Source organism: Elephas maximus, chromosome 6, assembly GCF_024166365.1.
Source record: "Elephas maximus indicus isolate mEleMax1 chromosome 6, mEleMax1 primary haplotype, whole genome shotgun sequence".
In the NCBI taxonomy this organism is placed as follows: Eukaryota; Metazoa; Chordata; class Mammalia; order Proboscidea; family Elephantidae; genus Elephas; species Elephas maximus.
This window is the reverse complement of record NC_064824.1, coordinates 134,646,297-134,664,499: the sequence shown is the minus strand read 5'-3', so window position 1 is coordinate 134,664,499 and position 18,203 is coordinate 134,646,297. Positions and strand designations below refer to the sequence as shown.

Sequence of the window (18,203 nt, the reverse complement as noted above, 5' to 3'; positions counted from 1 at the left end):
CATCTAGTTCTTCAGGTCTCAGGATGATGTAGTCTCTGGTTCATGTGGCCCTTTCTGTCTCTTGGGCTCGTAATTACCTTGTGTCCATGGTGTTCTTCATTCTGCTTTGATCCAGGTGGGTTGAGACCAACTGATGCATCTTAGATGGTTGCTACATTATCTAGTTTTAACCAAACAAATCCTCCAACACAGTCAAGTGTAAAGAAACCACAATACCAGTAATCCACCCACAGGAGAGCAATAACAGAAGGCTCAGTCTTGACATTTCCTAATTTCCATACGTACATGTCATTATCCACATTACAGGCTTGCAAAAGGCGAGCCCCCTGCAAAACAAAACTAACAAACCAAAAACCTTTTTGAAGTGTGGCTCCACATCCGCCTTCCGCCATGGTTAACTGGTGAAACCTGCCCTGAGAACGTTGTGCCTTGAGAGATTCATCAACAACAGCAAGAAACCACCGTGATTGACGAGGCGTTTAAAACCAGGCTTTCAGAACATGAAGACAAATCCTCTGCGATCTTTTTTTTCCCAGCGATGTTTAAAGTGGTGTGCTGTTCAAGCCAGGACTTTTCTATATTTCCCTAAGCAAGGATAAATATTTGGAAAGCCCGTGTAAAATTTCCTGTGTAACAGCAAAAAACAAAAAACACCTACCACCAGGCAAACACTCCTTCTTCCTGCTGCCGTAAAAATGGCAGAAAGAATGGACAGAAAATAATCTGTTGACAAACGGAAAACCATCTCTTTGACAGCAAATAGTGTTGGAAGACGCATAGAGAAAACAATGTGTAGATTGAAAGGAACCAGTGAGAGAGTAAATTACTCAGTGTGGGAGGTTTGCTACACAGTTGGCTGAAAGTACAGATGTTTCTTACACAGCTCAGTTTAAGATACTTGCTGGATTCTGTCCCAGTAATGAAATACACAAACCATCTTTTGTGTGTGTTGTATGTGAACCGGTAAAAGAGAGCAGAGAAGATATATTCTCGACAGTAAACGTCTTGTTTAATAAAAGCAATGTCATCGTAGGAAAATGGCATAAGTGTACCCGTTGATGGCATAGCTACCCAGGAGGGAATGTTTTCTGTAAAAAGGTTGAAGATGTAGAGTATCACCCGCAAAGCGCACTCATTGCCTGGTCCACACTGAAACCACTGTAGGAAAGAAACAGAAGCTTCGAGGTGCATAAAGGGCAGGAGGTTCACCCCATGTGTGCAGAGTAGAACTGCTCCACAGGGGCTTTCAAGGCTGTGACCTTTCAGAAGCAGATTGCCAGGCCTTTCTTCCGCAGTGCCTGAGTGGGTTCAAGCCTCTAATCTTCCAGTCAGTAGTTGAGTACGTAAGTATTTTGCTCTCCAGGAACTCCAGGAGGTTATCAAATCAAACCAAAACAAACCCACTGCCATGGAGTCGATTCCAACTCATATGGACCCTGGGTATCAGTGGGGTTAATTTTGTAAACCCAAGAGTGTTCTCCCTGTTAGAGTAGAATCTTTATGATCCTTGGTAATGAGATTAGGAGTAACCCTGAAAACTTGGCCAACCACAAGGGACAAGCCATCTAAAAGGTTGTCACCAGCTCCCCTGCCTGCCTTCACTCCTCCCCTCTCCCCACCACCCTTTCTTCTTCTCAAAGACAATTGCGCTGACATTTTTTGAGTTGACAAAGGCTGTCAATCTCAAACAGCCAGCACAAAGCTCTCCATGCATCTGTACCTTCAAGGTAAAGATGCCCTTTCAATAAAAAGTAACTTTTTGAATGTGGCACAGTGGTTAAGCTATGGCTGCTAACCAAAGGGTTGGCAGTTCCAATCCACCAGGCGCTCCTTGGAAACTCTACGGGGCAGCTCTACTCTGCCCTATAGGGTCGCTATGCGTCAGAATCCACTGAACGGCACTGGGTTCTGGGTTTTTGAATGAAAACTCATGCTAAAGAGACAGCGTTTTTGCAAAAAGCTGTTTGGAAATATTCCCATTGATGTGTGCTATTGTGGCCCAATCCAAAAAAACCAACCAAACCTGATGGACTCAGAGTGACCCTATAGGACAGTTGCAGCCGAGCGCTTTAACGATGTGTCACCAGAGCACCTTTTATTTGACGAATAAGACCCCTCATAACTCACATATTTTTTTAAACAACTTGGAAGCAGAAGCTGCTGTCTTTATTAGTCACATATAAATCACATTGCATAAAAGTCGCCCTTTCAGAGTAGGGCCTTCAGTGGGTTTTAGTACAGGATTTCGCCATCATCACCACTACCCAAATCTAGAACCATCTGCTTTTAAAGCTTTCAGTGCAGACTTCCCTTGAGTTTTGAATCCATTGGCCCCGGGTGGCGGCAGACTTTGCCCATCCCGCCCTGGGGAGCACGGTGCGCAGCCTCTTCTCCAGCACAGCGCCCAACCGCCGCCGCTCAGGACCTGTTGCAGGGGTGGAGGGTCCCATGCCCCCGACGTGCCCTTGAGCGCAGCGCTGGGTGTGGGCGGGCCTTGGCTGCGCCTCTGAGACCTAGCCGGGCTGGTCCTCGCCACACCCTTTAGTCCCGCCCCATCGAGAGGCCCGGGTAGCGGCCAGGATGGGGACCTGGGGTTGAAGGATCTGAAGGTAGGGATTCAGGGGGTGGTGGCTTGGGCAGCCGGGGCTTCGGAGTCCTGGGGAGGTGGGGCCTCGGGGACCCCTGGTGTGGGATCAGAAACTCGGCAGTGGGACCCAGGGACCCTAGGGAGGTGGGGGCTAGAGGGCCCTGGGGAGTCAGGAGGCGGCGGGCAGCAGCAGCAGCAGCAGCAGCAGTGGCCCGGCCAGCAGCGGCCTCGACAGCGGGCGGGCGGGGAGCGCGGCGCTGGTGGTGCCGGCCGGGGGCGCGGCGCTGGGCGTACTGGCAGAGGGCGCCAGGCCGCAGTCCGTGTAGGGCTCGAGGCAGGCGGCGAAGGCCATGACATGCGCCACGAAGTTCTGCTCCTGCACGCCGTGCACGAGGTGCGCCTGCGGGCCGCGCGCGAACAACGCCACGTCCTCGCCGCCATGCGTCTCGGACGACAGGGGCACCGCCGCCTGCTGCTTGTAGTCGGGGAGCACTGGCAGGAGGCGGATGGGCGTCAGGGCGGCCTCCTCTTCCTGGGTCCCTCCCGGCATCTTCGCCACTGTCCCCTCCCGGCGTCCCCTCCACGGTCCCCGCCGCACTCACTACTCTGGCTCTCGTTGACATCGGGCCTGGAGCCGGTGCCGAGCGCGTAGCCGGGCCCGTTGCCGTACAGGATGGAGGTGTAGGCCTTGCCGTCTGAGGCCTTGCTGCTCGCCAGCCCTGCGGGAGAGTCAGGGGCCTTGGATGGCACTGACCACAGCTGGTGGAGGCCGCTGTGTGCAGACGTTTCATGACTATTCACACGGGCCCTACAAGGCTGGTACTATTACCACGCCAATTTGATGGATGAGGAAACTGAGTCCCAGCGAGATTTCTGCCATATTAATTTACAAAAGAGCGCTTGCCACTCTCCCCGAGCCTACCCAAGATGGAGCTCCCACGCAGTGTGTAGCCCCCGAAACTGAAGACGTGGGAGTGGTCGGCGGTGACGAGGGTCAGTGTGTCCTTCTCGCTTGTGAGCTGGCCCGCCCTCTCGATGGCGATGTCAAACATGACAGCTTCGGTCAGTGCCATGTAAGCATTGCTTGCGTGGTGACCGTGGTCGATGCGGCCCCCTGTGGCAGACCAGGGAAGTGGATAACCCCCAACCTGCCCCTGAGCCCCTCTGCCTCTGCTCCTTCAGTCTGGTCACTCACCCTCCACAAAGAGGTAGAAGCCCTGGGCGTTCCTGCTCAGCAGGCGGATGGCTGCCTCGGTCATGTCCGTCAGAGAGGGGTCCTGGCTAGTGTCACGGGTTGCATCATATTTCATGTCTGCTGGCTCAAAGAGGCCTGTGGGAAAAGAGGGCAGTGGGGGCTGGCCCCTGGCCAGCTGGCCAGGGACAGGAAGGTGGGGGAAGGATTGGTGAAAGCTGTTACCCATGAGGTGTGTAACCGAGGTGTCCTGGGATGCCTGGATGAGCGCTGTGCGGTTCCACACGTAGCGGGCACCCTGCGAATGACAGGACCAGCCTTCAGCCCACAGCCCTAGGGCCCCCAGCCCCCGCCACATCCGTGCCTGACCGAGGCCCTGCACCCATAAGCCCCTGCACCCACGAGCCCCCGCACCCACGAGCCCCTGTGCTCACAGGCCCTTTCACTCACAAGCCCCTGCACCCAGGAACCCTTGCACCCATGAGCCCCTGCACCCATGAGCCCCTGCACCCATGAGCCCCTGTACCCACAAGCCCCTTCACCCACGAGCCCCTGCACCCACGAGCCCCTGCACCCATGAGCCCCTGCGCCCACGAGCCCCTATCACCTGGTGCTTGTCTAGCCACTCCTGCACCAGGTTTCGGTTGTCTGCCCTAACTCCACTCTGGTCTGGGTACTCAGGGTCTGGGGTCCCCGTGGGAAACATGTACTTGCGGCCTCCTCCAAGGATTACCTGGGGTGAAAGGATGGTGCAGGTGGGCTTGGGGCCTGGCTGGCCCTGTGTCCCCTCCTCAGACAGCTTCTAGCTCCCCCCCAGGTCTTTGTGGGAATGGCTCGTTTCAGGCTGTAGCTGTTACGTCCTCCCTAAGCCCTCCACCAGTCCTCGCCCCCCTCGCCCTCGCCATCTGCCCAGCCCTGCCCGCACGTCAATGTCCGTGTTGGAGATGAGCTGTGTGGCGATGTCCTGGCAGCCCTCATTCAGCGCCTCGGCAGGCATGTCGGTGTCTGAGTACCAGTTGCGGTTCACCGTGTGTGCATATGTGCCAGCTGGTGAGGCATGCTGCACTCGAGTGGTGGTCACCACCCCCACGGACTTCCCTGAGGGTGGCAGAGGTCAGGGTGGGCAGCTGGGGTTCCAGGCCACCTCTGCCCCCACAGCCCAGGCTCCCAGACTACCTGCTTTCTTGGCCCGGCTCAGAACGGACATGACCTCATTGCCGCGGGTCGTGTTGCACTGGTTATAGCGGGCAGCCGCACTCAGGCCGATGGTCCCGTAGTTGGCTTTGACCCCACACAGGTAGGCAGTGGCCGTGCCTGCGCTGTCTGGCACCTGCCTGTCCACGTTGTATGTCTGGGGATAGAGATACCTTCAGCTAAAGCTCTGGGGCACACTCAGACTGTGACCCAGGCCTCTGGGCCCGTCCACATCTGCACATAGGCCCCAAAATCAGGCCCGCCCTCTGGGGGCATTCCTCCCACCCTGCTTCTGAGCCTGGCAATTGCCCTTACCTTGGACAGAGCCAGGTACGGGAAGTGGTCCATGGCCAGGGATGTCTCAGGCCCCAGCTGACCATTCAGCTGCCCTTTTAGGATCCTTGTGGCTGTCACCGTGGGCACCCCCATCCCTGAAGGAGCAGGACCCTATCAAGGCTGAGCTCCCAGGGCTGTGGGGGTACGAGGGGTGGGCAGCCTTCACACACTCACCATCCCCCAGGAAGATAATGAGGTTCTTGGCGGCCGTCTGGATGGGCTGCAGCTTCTTGGCGGTGTGCAGGGCCTCGGCTGCCTTCTGATTCCAGAAGACTGGGTCCTCCTCCTCAACTGGCCAAGGGGAAGCGGAGGCCGGGTCAGTCTGGGGCAGCCCCTGTTTGTTGGGGCCAGGTAGGGGCTGGGGTGGGGGGCCTTTTTACCTGGGATGAAACCGAGTGAGAGCTGTAGCCTCAGGCCCAGCAGCAGCAGCTGCGCCCAGGCGCCTGGCATGCCTGTGGGGTGGCGGAGGGCTTCCAGGCTGGGAGACCGGGAGGCTGGAACCCAGGAGGCTGAGACTGAAGGGCACCAGCCGTTGTACCAGCTCCTGGGCTTGAGTCAGGGAAGGACTTTGGCCCTGGCTCTTAAAGACTCCATGTCCCTCCCAGTACCCCAGGGGCCCAGCTGACTCCACCCCTGCCCTGGGCCTTCCACCTTGCTGCTGACCGGGAAGTGGCAGGATATGGCTGAACCAACCAGGGGGCAGGGGTCCTAAAAAAGGCAGGACCAACCCTCACAAGGTGGGACTAGCTGTCTCTCTGGAGGTGGGGTGGGGGACTTTGGGGCAGGTCCAGATGAGCCTTATGGGCATGGTAGGGTATGGCTGAGCAGTGTGTTGGGGGGCAAATGAGGGCTGGGATGTGCGGCCCCCTCATTCACCTCATTTGTTTGGGATTCCCCAGGAGCCTGCTTCGGCCAGGTGGGTGTACAGCACACAGTCTGGGCAAGGGAGCTGGGCTGGCCACTTGAGGCCTTAAGCCCAGGAGACATGGGAAGCAGGTGTGGGGTGGCCTGGTGTACCCCACTGTCTACTTGGTTTCTCACCAGGCTTCACAGGCTGGTGGGGTGGGCACTGGGCTTGAGGGTCCATCTGGGGGCCTAGACCCAGAGTTCCTTTTCTGTGGAAGAGGTGGGGCTGGTGGGGGCAACAGAGTGGGGGCCTTGTCTGTGTCTCCACAGCCTCACCCACGTGTGGGCACCTGTGGCCGGAGGAGTGGGTGCAGTGGATCTTCTGGAGGGTATGGCAGGCCCATAAGGAGCCCTGGTGGTGCAGTAGTTAATCGCTCAGCTGCTAACCAAAAGGTGGAGAGTTCAAACCCAGCAGCCCTTCTGAGGGAGAAAGATGTGGCAGTCTGCTTTTAGGAGATTATATTCGAAGTGACTCAGAACAGGTACTGGTGAAGCAGACCTATGCCCGTGGGGTGGAGCCCTGCTCCCTCAGTAGGTAGACGGAGCCCAGGGGAAGTCTCCTCTGACACTCCCATAGGTTTATGTGTGATAAGGAGTTAAGAGGTTCCTGGAGCTCCAGGCTGGTTCTAGGAGCACTCCTCCAAGCCCCGCCCACCGTGACGGCCACCTGAGCCACAGGCACCCCCAGGCTCTAGGACAACCTCCCTGTCCTGCGGCACTCCTCACCATGCCCTCAGGCCCTCCCCCAGGCCAAGCTTAGGCAGACCCTCCAGTCTGGACACCTGGCTCTCTGCCCGCTTGCTCACCGTGCTGACCCTGCCGTATGCTAGGTCTCAGGGAAAGTATTACTTCCTGAGGACGCCCTGCCCCACTCGTGACCCCTGTACCTCCTGCTACCACCTGCACCTTGCTGAGCTAGGGGAATTCTTGGCCAAAGGTCAGGGAAGACTAACATCTGGGCTTGTCTGTAATTAATTACAGTAAACCCCGCAAGAACTGGAACCTGCGTAAGGTGGAAACCTGTCAGAGAAGGAAAACAAATATTTCCCACTAATAGAGAGCTATAGAAAAGTGATAAGACTGCACCCTGTCAAAGGCAGAAAACTTAGGAGACTGGGAAAAGCAAGGCAGTCCTGTTGAGTTCTGGCTCTCACAGGTTTCACTGTAGTTGGTCCTTTTTCACCAGGCCACAAGTTAATGGTTCAGAACTCGCAGGTCAGTCTGAAGTTAGAAGGCGTTTCCAGGGACATCTCTCCCCCCTTTTTTAAAGTTGGAATTTTTATTGAGATAGCTGTAGCTTCACACTCAGTTGTAAGAGATACTACAGAGATATTCCTCATACCCATTGCCCAGTTTTCCAATAATACAACCAGAGGCGTATGTATCTGGAGAGTAGTGCCTGTGGCAAACACCGAAGTTATACCCTTGTCCAAACATCGGATAACCTTACCATGATATCAGCTCAGAACTACAAGTCTAGCTCGTTAATGTTTTACTTCCACATTATGGCACTACATGAAAATCACAACTGCACCTCCCTTGCTTTCGCTGATAAAAACTGGTCTATGATGTGCTCAAAGTCATTTTTTTTTTTTTCAGTTTCTTCTCTTTCTACACTCAGCAGAGCAAGATCACACAGTCTGCCTTGACCCGTGGAGGCTCTCACATATGTATTAGTTTTAACTTGCTGAATGACCTCTCACAGCTGGCAACGGAAACTACGATGGTTAATAGTGACTGCTTTCACAGTGCCCCTCGGTGGGATCAAACGCCAACCTTTCGGTTAAGTAGTTGAGGGCAAACCCTTTGTGTCACCCAGTTAAGTAGTTGAGGGCAAACCCTTTGTGTCAGCCAGGGACCTTCACTCAGAATAATTCCCTGGAGATTCATCCAGGGTGTTGATTGCGGAGTCGTGTTCCATGGGATGCGTGGACCTCAGTGTGTTTAACCACTCGCCTGTTGAAGGACATCTGGGCTGACTCCAGTTTTGGCTCTTACCAGTAAAGCTGCTGTGAACATCCACAAAAGCATTCAGCTTTGTGTGTGAACACCAGTCCTCACTTCTCTGGGATAACTGCCCAGCAGTGGTATTGCATGTGTAGTTTCAAAGAAACTGCTAAGTTGATTTCCCGAGCGGCTGAAACTGTTTTACGCCCCGATCAGCGACATAGGTGTGAATCAGTTTCTCCGCAGTCTCTCCAGCCTTGGGCAATGTCACTGTTTTTTATTTTAGCCATCCTGATAGGTGCGGGGTGTGACATCCCTTTTAATGCTCTTCTTATGGTGACATCAAGGTTCCTGGGTGGGGCAAGCAATTTGTGCTCGACTCCTAACCTAAGGGTTGGTGGTTCGAATCCGCCCAGCAGTGACATGGAACAAAGGCCTGGTAGTCTGCTTCTGTTAAGGTTACAGCCAAGAAAACCCCATGGAGTAGTTCTCCTCTGGGACACATGGGGTCGCCATGAGTTGAAATCAACTTGATGGCAACGAGTAACAACATGGTGACATTAACGATCAACTACGACTTACCTCAGTTCCTTGTGAATTTTTTCATGTGCCCAGGCCGGAATGAAGACCAACACACATTACCTATCACTTGCAGTAAACAAAGGATGTCTGTTCAAAGTCTGTGGCCACCACCTGTCCAGGCAGGGGCACCTGGGCCCACCCGAGCCACCTGACTGTGATAACATGCAGTTACAATCCTTCCTCCCTCTCTGGGGCCCAGGGACCACAAAGCTGCCAGTAGCAGGCTCTTTCTGTGTACCTTTGGGCAATGGCTCCCTGTTGCCTTGGGCAAGGGGCCTCCCAAAGCCTACTCTCTGGGGACGGTTGTCCTGATGGCCTGCATGTCCCACAGGACCACATCAAGGGCCCCTAGCACCCTCTACTGTTGTCAGCCACTTACTCCACAGAGGCGGGGCAGGGCAGTGCCAAGTTGGCCCCATATCAGCTGTCCCAGCCCCTGCCCTCCAGATCTCATGGGGACATCTCACAGGCAGAACAAAAACCGAATGGCACCCGGGTAGCCAGAAGGCTTGGGGAATGTTGTGACGGCCCCTGCCCCTCAGAAAGGGATGCCCATCACCAAACCCAACCCCAGCCCCAACGGCGCCCTCTCCGGGAGACAAAGGCAACCCTTTCCATGACATTTTCCCATCACTGGCCATGGAAAGAGCACGGGTATCCCCCTGGTGCTGGGACACTGGCAGCGAGCACATGCCACATCCTACCATCTGGGTGCCCCACCCCACAGACCTCATGAGGTGGGGTGCTGAGCCTCCTGAACCACCTGGGGGCCAGGGGGCTGGGCTGGGGCAAGCAGGTGGGGAGTACCAGGTGGCCAAACTTGGGGTGCACCAGTGGGGTGGGGGCATCTCAGTCCCAGGCCAGCCAGAGCGGCCGTGCCTGACCTTTCAGCACGTGTGGTGACTTCTCCCCTCTCCTGACAGGCCTGCCCATGTATTTCAAGGCCAGCAGGCTGCTTTTAGGGTCTTTTTCCATCTGGAGTTTTCTTGGGCGCCCCTAGCCTGCCTGAGTGAGGGCAGTCAGGAGGTGGCTCAAGGGTTCAGTGGAGCTTACAAAGGAGCTGATTGATGGCCAGGGGCCGGGGTGAATCTCAGCCGAGAGCAGCAGGAGCATGTGCTGGGGGTGTGCGGTCACTGTGGGTCGCATGGAGGTCAGCGTGGCCGGAGAGTTTTGGGGGGTCACGTGAGGGCCCTGGCCTCAGGGGAGAGAGACGGAGCCTTCCTTCCCAGCTGCTCCTGGGGGGTTGCAGAGCAGCGTTGTGTCCACTGCAGGGGGCTGTCGGCCACCCGTGGACGGGACCAGACTCTGGACTTCTCCAGGGAGCAATGGATGGGCCCCAACCGTAACAGCAGCCTGGGAGGGGCTGGCTCACACATGGGGACCTTTTAGAAGGAGCCAGAGATAGCACAGACATAGTGAGCCACGGGCCGCAGGGGGGCAGGAAACGTTTGCAGGGGTATGTTCTAGGGCCCAGCAGAGCTGAGTACATTTGAATCCAGCTCGAGGGCACACCCTGGGGCATATCCACAGACCCCAGGATTGCACCATGCATTCACTGCCTCTTATGGACTGAATTGTGTCCCCCCCAAATACGTGTTGTAAATCCTAGCTTCTATTCCCGTGGTTATATTCCCAATGTGGAATGAGTTTTTTTTTTTTTTTTTTCTTTGCTGTGTTAATGAGACAGAATTAGTGCAGGATGTATCTTCAATTTGACTCTCTTTCTCTTTTAACATTTTATTGTGTTGTAGATGAAAACTTGCATAGCAAATTATGTTCCCATTTAACAATTTTTGTATGACTTGTTCTCTGACATTGGTTACTTTTCTTATAATGTGTCAACATTCTCATTATTTCCATTTGTTTTGTCCTGTTTCCATTAATCTAGTTTCCCTGCCCTTCGTTAACTTCTCATCTTTGTTTTAGGGTAAATGTTGAACACTGGGTCTCATACAGTTGATTATGTAGGGAAGTACAGTATTCACAGGTGATGGTTTTTTTAAATAAGCCAATCTATTGTTTGGATGAAACGTGACCTCCAGGAGTGGCTTTAGTTCCAAGTTCAAAGGGTATCTTAGGGCACTAGTCTGGGGGTGGGGGGGTTCGTCTAGTCTCTATCGGTCCAGGAAGTCCGGTGTTTGAATTTTGTTCTACATTTTTCTCCCTTTCTGTCCGGGACATTCTATTATGTCTCTGGTAAAAACAGAAGGTAGTAACAACAGGTACTGTTTTGTTCTTCCGGTCTCAGGCTCGGTGAGGCTGTGGTTCACGTGGGCTGTTAGTCCTGTGGACTAGTTTCTTCTTTGAGTCATGGGTTTACTTCATTCTCTTTTGTTCCAGGTGAGCAGAGACCAATAGTTGCATCTTCTTCCGAGTTATAAAAGAGATTAAACAATCAAGCTAATAAGCTGAGATGGTAGAAGAGAGATGCCAAGCCACGTGAGGGCTGCCCAGGACCTTCCTTCAGAGCCAACAGAGAGAGAAAGGCTTCCCCTAGAGCCGGCACCCTGAATTCTCACTTCCAGCCTCCTAAACCGTAAGAAAATAAATTTAGGTTTGTTAAAGCCACTCACTTGTGGTAATTCTCAGCCAGCACTAGATAGCTAATAAACTCCTCTCCACCTCAGGGTTACCACAGGCTTGGAGTTTGGGATCAGAGAGCATTTGTGAAGCTCACAGACAGGCACCAGAAGGCTCTGGTGAGTAGAGGGAGCTGTGACGCTGGCAGAAGATGGGAGCTCTGGGGGCAAGGGGAGGTACTGAGGCTCCAGAGGTCCAGGAGGCTGTTTCCAGTCTTCTTCTGTGGTGGGGGTTGGGCAGGTTCTCCAGGAGAGGCCAGCCCCAGGAAGGCCTCAGGAGAATGGGACACTGGGCAGCTAGGGATCAGTGCCGCTCAGTGAAGATCACAGAGGCCTGTGGGTCAGGTCAGACCCCACCTGGAGGGTCTCCTATCTAGAAGGGGATGGACATGTGAACCCAGTCATTCTCCCAGATGTGGTCCCAGGCCAGCATGAGGGCCCCTGGGCTGGCACTGGGAAGAGGGTAGGTCTTACGGGCTGGGGTGCTGATGGGTGGTGCCTAGGGCAAAGGAACCCCCAGGGGCAAAGGCCTGGATGGGGCAGGGTCCAAGGTACAGCCTGGGCTCTTCTTGTGACACATCTTTCGGGATACCAGCAGATAGTAAGCCTGGGCCAGGCAGGGCGGGAGAGGAGGCTGGATGCATTCTGATACTGGGGCGCAGGAGGGACCTTTGCTGGGCTTCATGGCTGACAGGCGTGGGGCTGAGAGAGGCAGGGAGCTGAGCTGAAGGGCTTCCTCCAAGACACCGCCGATTAAAGAGGAGAGGGGAGTTCAGGCAGAGAAGCAGGTGGGAGAGTCCTGGCAGAGAAAGGACAGGACCGCTGCAGAAGAGGGACTTTGGACATTCTGTGGCACTTTCTGCACTTTGGAAACCCTGGTGGCATAGTGGTTAAGTGCTATGGCTGCTAATCAAAATGTCAGCAGTTTGAATCTACCAGATGCTCCTTGGAAACCCTATGGGGCAGTTCTACGCTGTCCTATAGGGTCGCTGTGAGTCGGAATCAACTTGACAGCAACAGGTTTTCTGAACTTTGACCTTCAGGATCTGCTCTCTCCTTGGCCAGACCAAGGAGACAGGCCCCACCTTCCTTGTTGGCTTCATCCCGACAGTGCCCCTTGAAACAGCCACTCCCCAAAGATTCTCCTCTGCAGAGATGGAGTCGTTTCTTGGCCACCAGCTCTCTGACTGGCCTCTGAACTGTCTCTCCTCTTACCAGGCTGTTCATTCCCACAGAATGAAATCTTGAAGGCCAGTAAGCATGTGAAAAGGTGTTCAACCAATGCAAAATAAACCACATGGGGTAGTATTAGAGACCACCAGGTTGGCAAAGACTACAAGATCCAACTGTAGGGAGTCTTGGAGAGGAAATGGAAGCACAGATGCGTTAGCCAATAAAACCAATGTACGCACCATTGACAATGCGGCAGTTCCACTCCTGGGTAAATATCCTCGAAGAACCATGACACTCACGCGCCGGGATGTACGTACCAACATGCTCAAAGCAGCATCATTTAAATGGCCACATATTGGAAAGAGCCCAAGTGTTATCAACAGAAGAAAGGATACAAGTTGTTGGATAGTCATCAGTGGAATATTATACAGCAGTGAAAAGGACGGGCCTTTTACTACATGCACGAGCTTAAGTCAATCTCACAAATATGATGTTATATGAAAGATGCAAATCACAAAACAATATGTACTGTTTTTACACTTATATAAAGTTCAAAAACAGGCAAAACTAAACCATATTGGTGATAACAACAACAAAATCCAGTTGCCGTTAAGTTGATTTCAACTTGTAGGATCACACGTGTTGCAGAGAAGAACTGTGCTCCGTAGGGTTTTCATGGTTGTGAACTTTTGGGAAGGAGATTGACAGGCCTCTCTTCTGAGAAGCCTCTGGGTGGGTTTGAACCACCAAGCTTTTGGTTAGTAGCTGAGCACTTAGCCATTTGTACCATCCAGGGATTCCATTTGGTGCTAAAACGATGGAAAGAAAATGATTATAAAAACATCCAGTGGTTCCTTTAGGTGGGGAGGGAAAGATAAGGTTGCGAAGGGGAGGCCCTGGGTTGGGGGATGCTGGCCACATTTCTATATTTCTTAGCCTTGGTGGGGGTTACTTTGATATTCACTTCAATAATTATTCTTTAAACCATACTTTCATGTTTTACAAACTATTCTGAATATTTGATATATCTCAAAAGAAAGAAACAAGCTTGAAATTTGATCAAATTAGATGCAAGACTAGATTCCTGCAAATTTCCCCATTTTCACCTCAACCAGCACTTTCCAAAGTATGGAACACACGTATTTCCCAAGTGCGGGATACATATTTCCAAAGTGCGAGTGTGTCATGAATTGAATTACGTCCCCCCAAAAATCAGCTTGGTTAGGCCATGTGTGGCTGTCCTCCATTTTGTGATTGTAATTTTACCCTGGGAGGATTAGGGTGGGATTGTAACACCACTCTTACTCAGGTCACCTCCCTGATCCAAGGTAAAAGGAGTTTCCCTGGGGTGTGGCCTGCACCACCTTTTATCTCTAAAGAGATGAAAGGGAAGCCAGCAGAGAGTTGGGGACCTCATACCACCAAGAAAGCAGCACCAGGAGCAGAGCGCATCTTTTGGACTCAGGTTCCCTGTGCCTGAGAAGCTCCTAGACCAGGGGAAGATTGAGGACAAGGACCTTTCACCAGAGCCTACAGAGAGAGAAAGCCTTCCCCTGGAGCTGACACCCTGAATTTGGACTTGTAACCTACTAGACTGTGAGAGAATAAGCGTCTCTTTGTTCAAGCCATCCACTTGTGGTATTTCTATTATAGTGGTACTAGATAACGGGGTGTCTTAGTTATCTAATGCTGCTCTAACAGGACTACCACAAGTGGGTGGCTTTTACAAACAGAAATTCATTTTCTTACAGTTTAGAAGGCTAGAAATCTGAATTCAATGTGCTGTCTCTACGTCTTCTCTCTCTGTCGGCTCTGGGGGAAGGTCCTCATCTCTTCAGCTTGTTTTCTGGTTCCTTGGAGATTCCTGTGGCTTGGCATCAGTCTTCCCCCATCTTTGCCTCTACTTCCTTCACTTGCTTGTTTAATCTCTTTTATATCTCAGAAGAGATTAACTTAAAATACCCCCTACACTAATCCTGTCTCTTTAACATAACAAAACAACCCATTCCCAAATGGGTGATAACCACAGATATAAGGGTGAGGACTTAAAACATGTATTTTGGGGGGGACACAATACAATCCATAGTAGTGGGATGCGAACATTTCCAAGGGGTGAGATAGACATGTTTCCAGAGTGTGGTACTCCAGATTATTGCTGGTGAAATGAGCACTGTTTTAGCTGGTATCCAGACAAGCCATTAAATAGCATTGAACTTCAAAATGAGCAAGTTATTACCTTTTCGATTCTCTTTCAACCTTTCCGATAATGTCAAGGAGAGAATCTGTTTGGTTCTGGAATGTCTTTAACATCACCCTAAATTTGCCATCTCCCTTTTAACAGAGATAAAACATGTCTTAGTGTCAGAGCTCCGGCAGGCAATGGGCTCTAAAGGGTATTTAGTAATATTGCTGTTTTGTCTGTTTGTTTGAAGTGTACAGTTGCCTTCTATTTATGGCAAGTGATGGTGGCCTTCCATTTCTAATATATTCAGATTTCCTTTTTAAATAAATTCAAAGAAAAAGTGAGCTTATTTAAAGAAAAATATTAAATAAATAATAGTGCAGGCAGTATGTGGCTGTGGCAAAAAATCATTAAGACGATACATGAATAGCTGCGTTTTGGGAAACAGACTTAAAAGAAATAAATTATGTAGATTTTGGAGTCAGGTGGACCTGGGCTCAAATTTAATCTCCACTATTTACTGGGAAACCCTGGTGGCGTAGTAGTTAAGAGTGATGGCTGCTAATCAAAGGGTCGGCAGTTCGAATCCACCAGGTGCTCCTTGGAAACCCTATGGGGCAGTTCTACTCTGTCCTGCAGGGTCACTAGAAGTTGGAATTGACTCGACGGCAAAGGGTTTTTTGTTTACTGAGAGTCCTTTGGTATTTAACCTCCCTGTCATAGGTTGAATTGCGTTCCTCCAAAAACGTGTCTATCGGTTTGGCTGGGCCATGATTCCGGTATTGTGTGATTGTCCGCCATTTTGTCATCTGATGTGATTTTCCTCTGTGTTGTAAATCTTGCCTCTGTGATGTTAATGAGTTGGGATGAGCGGCAGTTGTGTTGATGAGGCAGGGCTCAATCTACAGAATTGGATTGTGTCTTGAGCCGGTTTCTTTTGGGATATAAAAGAAAGAAGCGAGTAGAGCTACAGGAGGACCTCATACCACCAAGAAAGCAGTGTCCAGAACAGAGTGCATCCTTAGGACCCAGGGTTCCTGTGCAGAGAAGTTCCTAGACCAGGGGAAGATTGATGACAAATATCTTCCTCCAGAGCTGACAGAAAGAGAAAGCCTTCCCCTGGAGATGACGATCTGAATTTGGACTTGTAGCCTACCAGACTGTGAGAGAATAAATTTCTCTTTATTAAAGCCATTTGCTTGTAGTATTTCTGTTAAAGCAGCACTAGATGACTAATACACTCCCCAAGCCTTAATTTTCTCATCTGAGAAATGGCGGGAGTAGTGGTACCTGTGTGCTAGGCTGTTGTGAGGACTGTGACATAAGGAGTGCCTAGCAACACAGGGCCCGTGCACAGTGGGTTCTCAGTGGGGGGAAGAGGAAGAGGGTGAGGGAGAGAGGAGTAGAAGCCCTAACCTTTCAAAACAAAGACAAGTCTTATACATTGTTGAAAATGTGTTTGCAAGTTGATTGAGTATGTGAGAGTCAAACAATTGGCCAAACTGTAAAATAAAGTGGCTCATTCTCAGAGAAGGAGGAAATGCTTGAAAACTCCTATTTAAGGTTTTTGTAGGTAGGCAGGGGACCTCTGGTGGCACAGTGGTTAAGTGCTCAGCTGTTAACCAAAAGGTTGGTGGTTTGAACCCATGGAAGAAAGATGTGGCAGTCGGCTTCCATAAAGATAACAACCTTGGAAACCCTATATTCTACAGGGTCACTATGTGTTGGAAACATCTCACAAAGGCAGTGGGTACAGATACAGCAGACCTGTGCCTATGGGGTGGAGCCCTGCTCCCTTGGGCAGGTAGGTGGAGGCCAGGGATGAGTCTTTCCTTCCACTGGCCATGCTCACTCCCGCAGGGGTCTTATAAGGATCTAAGAGTTTCCCGGAGCCCCAGGCTGGATCCGGAAGCATTCCTCTAAGCCCCACTCACCCTAACTGACCACACCACCTGAGCCATGGGCACCCTTAGGCCCCAGGATGACCTTACTTGATCCCCAGTGTCTCCCCGTCCTGCCGCACTCCCCACCATGCCCTCAAGCTCCCCCCTCAGGCAGAGCTTTGGAAACCCTGTGGAGCACTCCTACTCTGTCCTATAGCATCACTATGAGTCAGAATTGACACCATGGCAATGGGCTTGGGTTTGGTTAGGCAGGCAGAGAGTCAGGCAGGCAGGCATTTCCCTTCCACAGGGGAACTTGGGTGGGTCAGGTACTTGAGGTGGAGACAGGTAAGGTGAATGTCTCACCAACAAGAAGAAGACACCCTGATTGAGGAGTTAAAATTGAAGCCATTATTCCCTGTCCTTGACTATAAAGAATATGACCCATCTGGAGCTGGACTCACAAAGACACATCAACTGGGCCCTAGGGTATAAAGACAATAGCTAGGACAATCTTGGAAAATATCTTTTAAGGGATCTTTCACATAAACAAATACATAGAGCACAAAGGACTCACATATTTTCCACTCTTATTTTTTTCTGTTAAAAAAAAAGTTAGCATTTAGTAAATAGTAAGATTTGTTGGACCAACGAAGACCCTCCTGTCACTACTGAAATATGTACCAATAATTATTAGGAAAGAATTCAAAACGTGCAATCATGGTGATTTAGCATTTTTTTAAGCAATGTGTGAGAAGGTGAAACTCAGTGATTTTACCCATTTGTAGTGTCAGTATACACTAATGATTCTGTAACATTCTTTGGACTGGGGAAGCCATAGCTCTGGCAGCATGCTTGTCAGTTTCCCACTTTTGCCTCTTGAAACATGTGCTGAATAAAATCTTTCTTCTTACTTTACTATAAGGTTGTGGTGATTTTACCCCAGGAAAATTATGGCGTAGTTGGCAGGATTTTCCAGAAGCCGTGAATCCAGTCCACCTAGAGGGCCCTGCCTTCTCGACCCCAGGTATCTCCGCTTCACGTAGCTTTGGCACTGAAGGGGTAAGTGCTTTTGGAGAGTGAGCCTTGGCTTATTTTTTTGTTGTTCTCCTTCTCATGTTTTCTTAAGTTTTGTTCAGCATATTGTTTGAAAACCGGTTGCCAGATTAAGGAGAATCTTTCTTAGATTTTTGCCTGATCACTTCCCTAAGAATGACATCTAGTAAATTTTTTGGTGAACAGCAGTTTAGTGTCTGGATCCAGGCCTTTGAAACACTAAAGAGCTAATTCTGTGTTCAATGTGCTCTGGGTCACTATTAGCTGAAATTTGGGCACACATCAGCCAGTAAAAGCCAGTAGTGCAGTTGCTGGCACTCATTATGAGTGTTAAAGGCTCTCGTGACAGGATAAGGGGGTTGTGAGACAGGTTAGACCACTAGGCTGCCTGCCACTCGAAAGGAAACTATCGCACCACAAAGGCACACATTGGTCTAAACGAAACATTATCCAAACCCTGCGACATTCCTCGTTAGGCTTCTTTCTGTGACTCAGAAAATCTGGAAAATAGTACTCTTTTGAAACCTCTTTCTTTCCCATTTTCTGAATTTAAAATGGGAAATTGCCAAGAGGAAAGTAAAATTGA

At 51.2% G+C, this 18,203-nt stretch overlaps 1 protein-coding gene across 1 annotated transcript; it reads right to left on the bottom strand.

Moving 5' to 3' along the window:
* Positions 1-2,756: 2,756 nt before the first annotated feature.
* On the bottom strand, positions 2,757-5,759 carry ALPI (alkaline phosphatase, intestinal). Its single transcript, XM_049889016.1, has 11 exons — positions 5,690-5,759; positions 5,484-5,600; positions 5,289-5,404; positions 4,956-5,130; positions 4,705-4,877; positions 4,387-4,512; positions 4,005-4,077; positions 3,783-3,917; positions 3,510-3,701; positions 3,190-3,306; positions 2,757-3,079 (listed from the first exon to the last, which is right to left on the bottom strand). The coding sequence occupies exons 1-11, from the start codon at positions 5,757-5,759 to the stop codon at positions 2,757-2,759; spliced, it is 1,617 nt and encodes a 538-aa protein (XP_049744973.1).
* Positions 5,760-18,203: the final 12,444 nt, after the last annotated feature.